Raw genomic sequence first — 3,993 nt, 5'->3', positions numbered from 1 at the left:
ATCGTGTCGGCCGGATGTGGGAATTCCCCACACGGCAACAAGTCCAGCGTTTGGGGGAGTGCGCCTCACGAGAGCCCGTCTTTAGCCTGAAATGTGCACTTCCCAGACACTGCCAGGCTGCCCCCGCACGTCACTGTCACCCAGCGCTCCAGAGGGCACCTTTGTCCAGTGGTTGGCCAAGCGAGGGAGCACAAAGCAGGGGTACCGGGCACTTCTCGCGCAACCAAGTTCCTTATGTGTGCTTCTTTCCAAGAATTTTCCAAGACTGGCAGATCTGGCAGAAAACTGACTGCATGGCTCCTCCAGGCCACACCGGGGCACAGAGGAGTCATGGGAGCCACCTCGGGCAGGGCCCCAGCGCTGGAGGGGCGGTGTGCTGGCGCCGGTGGGGGACGGTGCCCGCCCCACGCCTGGCGTCTGCAGAGCCGGACAGAGTGGGGTGAAGTCGTGCTGCTGGGGACGGGCGCACCCTGGAGGCAGCTCCCAGCTCTGCACCCAATGCTGCACCCTGAGGCCGCGTCTCCCGACTCTCCCTTTGGGGCAGCGCTGGGGGCTGCAGCAGGACATTACGCGGGCCTGCACGTGGACCGTGGGCGCGTGAAGATCCCGCCCCAGCTGTCCGGTGCCTTCACCCCTTCCAGGTCTGCGCTCGACCGACTGGCGAGGACGGAAGCAGGCGGGGGCTGGCGCCGACGGCGGTCAGAGCCCCGGACGGCGTGCGGCCACGGAGGCAGCGAGCTCCCAAGGTCTGAGGCGCGGCCAACTTCATGGCCAAGGACGAGGACCAAGACAAAGGGCCCGTCACCTGCCACCCCCAGGCCGCAGGTCAGCTGGCAGCCCGCTCCCCGGGTCAGAGAGACCCTGCTGGGGCCGGTGTGAAGCCTGACAGAGCAGGTGGCTTCAGAGGGCCGCGCCGTTCCCCGCCGGCCCCACTGCGCTCTCCACCGGCGCCTCCGCTTGCTCGCTGGAAGTGGCCCCAGGGCCTGGCGCCTCAGGCCCAGCCCGCACACTGGGGGCACATTGGGAGGGCCGTGGTGCCCCCCCCATCCCACACTCAGGCCCAGGAGGTGACATAACTCAGGGCGGGACGCTCTTCCAGACTCCGGCGGCCGCCCTCTCGTCAATCACACAGAAGCCTGGTCGCCAAACGGCCCATCTGCTGTGGGCAGCACTGGGCGGCCCCAGGGTGGGGTCTGCCTGGAGCCACCGGGAGTGTGGGACACGCCCTCCTGTCCCGAAAGCTGCCTCTGCCTTCTCACCTGAGGAGCACAGAATGTCCCAGCAGACGCTCCGGGAGGAGAGCTCGGCACGCAGACGCCGCCGCCTGGCCCCGCCCCGACACGGGAGACCAGGGCCCGCATCCCCACCGTGTGCTGCCTGGGACCCCCCCGCGGGAGCCACGATGGCACGAGCTCTCGGACCACGACTCAGGCCGAATCCGCGCTGGGCTTTGGGACTGTCAGGGCCACACCTACATGCCCAGCGACACGCTCAGAGATGAGCCACAACCTTCCGTGGGGACTCAGTCCAGGGAACACCTGGCCTCTGTAAGGGACGGTGAGCCAGAGAGCTGGGGGAGGGCGCCCACCCGGCTGGGCAGCCCGGGCAGCGAGCTGTCCCTTCTGAACCAGACACCAGCAAAGGCCCAGACAGCAGGAGGAGGACGCGAAGCTGCCCTCTGGGCCTTTGCTGCTGGGCGCCCCCTAGTCCGGCGGTGGCCTGGGCATGTGTCCGGCGAAGTCAGCGGACCTCGAGCACCGACGTGGAAGTTACAAACAGGGGAGTCAAGGGAAAGCAGCACCCGCCATCCTGTGCCCAAGACAACACACTTCATACCGTCACACAGGCTGGCATCCCGTTTTAATGGCGGGGCGCCGGGGGTGAGCGGAGGCCCCCGCCCGCCCCCCGCCCTCAGGTGAGGACACAGCAGCGCAGGGGCGCCTTCTGTCTGCCCTGGCCTTGGGCCGGGGGGGAGGCGGCCCGGCGGGGGCGCCCGGCCTCGGTTTCCCTCTGCACACCTGCCGAGAACACGGAGGGGTCCCAGTTGCCGGCGGCCCGATGTCTGCCTTGCTCGTCCTCGTCCTCGCAGCCGTGGGGGGGTGACGCGTGTCTGGGCAGCGCGGCAGGCTTGTGCGACCTCAGCGAGCGGGCACTGGCGGGCTGGCCTCTTTGCCTGCACTCCTCCAGGAAGGCGTCCTCGTCAGCCACACCTGCAAGCACAGGGCGGAGACCAGTGAGTCGGCCGCGTCTGCCGCCGCCGCCCCCTGCGGCGGGGGACGCTCCGTCGAGGGCACTGCCGTGGCCCGGACACCTCCAAGGGACAACGGGAAAACGGGGCCACGCGATAATGCAGTGACAAGAGCAGCTCGCCCCCCAGCAAGGCACCTAAGTGACTCCCGAGAGCACGTGTCCTACTGAAGTTACTGTCAGGGGCTGGGTCCCCGTGACACAGTCTTCACCAAAGTCAACCCAGCCTGTGACTCACCCGGAAAAGGCTCAGATCTGGCCTCCGGGCAAGACACCGCCCATCCATTGAACGTTAAAAACGGGGGTGCGAGGGAGGTGCTGGCCCGTGACACCTGTCCCCTGCCCGCTCGCGCACAGCACGCAGCTCTGAACCGGCAACCCACAGGCACCGGCCGTCACATCAGACACACACCCCAGACGGGACGTCGCCCGTCCCTCCCCAGGTCACGCTTCTAGTGGTCTCTTTGAAAACAGAAGTTTTGCACGTTGGGCGGGTGACAGGAATAAGTAACTGATGACATTCATTGACTTTAAGTTCCTTCTCTGAAGAGCTTACATGTCACACCAGGCGGAAGAAACTCAATGACAAAACTAAAACCTTCCACGTGACAAGACGGTGGGACCACGAGCCGAGGCCCCATTCCCTGTGCCTCGAAACCAGTCCCTTGGGGGAGGGTGCGACTGTCAGCAGGTGTCACCACACACCGTCACACCCGCCATGCTTAAAATTCTGGGCCCAACAAGTGACTCGGGGGCCAGCTGAGGCAGGACGCCCCCCACGCTCTCCCCAGGCACAGCCGCAGGTCCACCCGCAGGTGGCGCTGCCTCCGTCCCCATCCCCACCTCCCCCCGAAATGAAGTAAGGTAAGGGCTACGACCTGGGGGTTTTAGTGGTCACCGCACACCATCGCTGAGCCGCCGAGGGCCCGGCCCCGTGCTGGGGAGCCTGGCTTAAGCAGATCTGCAGCACCAAACACCTCGTGGGCACACCCTGTCGGCCTGGCCTCGGGTACCTGGGGCGCTTGTCCCCAACGGGGGCGCTGGCTGCTGGGGACCAAGCACGCTGGCGCTGAGGGGCACAGAAGCCAGCTCCTGAGAAATGCGGGGCTGGGGTCGCCGATGTCCTGGGGCTGGCGCCTCAGGAGTTTTCCAAGGTAAGCCTCAATTACGCTTCATAACCCTCCGATCCCACAGCGCGGGGCACAGCAGACGCTCGGCCAAGGGCACGTGGCTCCTGGGATCACGACCCTGCTCCCGGGCTCCACTGCACCCAGCCCCCTCCGCCGAGCGGCTCTGGGCAGACATGCTGTGCCTGAGGCCCTGGCAGCGTCACCTCAGGGCAACGTCACAACCCCCTCGCCAGGCTCTCCAGGTGTGGCCCTCAGACCTGAGAACTGAGCGAGACTGAAGCCAGGCCAGCGGCGCTCTGTCCCCAGCGAGCCTGGCCCGTGAGGACCCAGCCACCATGTGGACGCAGGGGCCCAGGTGGCTGCTGCACGAAGGCGGGCCACCACCGCACAACGGTGACAGGCCTCGCACGCACGGAGCGTCCTCAGCCCGCATCTGGCAGGCCCCCTCTGGGGGGCCTGCGGAGTCCGACCCCAGCACTGGGCTCTGTGGCTGGAACGGAGAGACATGCCCCACGTGTGAGCAGCCGGCGTTGAGAAGCCACTTACGTGGTGACTTCACGTCAGAAGCCACGTTTGGGGTGGGAAATGGTGGAGCGGGGAAGGACGCTGGGACCGC

The 3,993-nt window shown here is 66.9% G+C and overlaps 1 protein-coding gene across 1 annotated transcript in view; it reads right to left on the bottom strand.

Annotated features, from left to right (window-relative positions):
- The window catches only part of DNAJB6 (DnaJ heat shock protein family (Hsp40) member B6), a 57,223-nt gene that overhangs the window by 3,871 nt on the left and 49,359 nt on the right, over positions 1–3,993 (bottom strand). Inside the window, exon 9 of the mRNA XM_011370391.2 lies at positions 2,019–2,210. Coding sequence (XP_011368693.1) covers positions 2,019–2,210 — 192 coding nt within the window. The remainder of the gene's footprint in view (positions 1–2,018; positions 2,211–3,993) is intronic.

The sequence above is a fragment of the Pteropus vampyrus genome, unplaced genomic scaffold (genome assembly GCF_000151845.1).
Source record: "Pteropus vampyrus isolate Shadow unplaced genomic scaffold, Pvam_2.0 Scaffold168, whole genome shotgun sequence".
NCBI classification, from domain to species: domain Eukaryota; kingdom Metazoa; phylum Chordata; class Mammalia; order Chiroptera; family Pteropodidae; genus Pteropus; species Pteropus vampyrus.
This window is presented reverse-complemented; position numbering and strand designations above follow the sequence as displayed.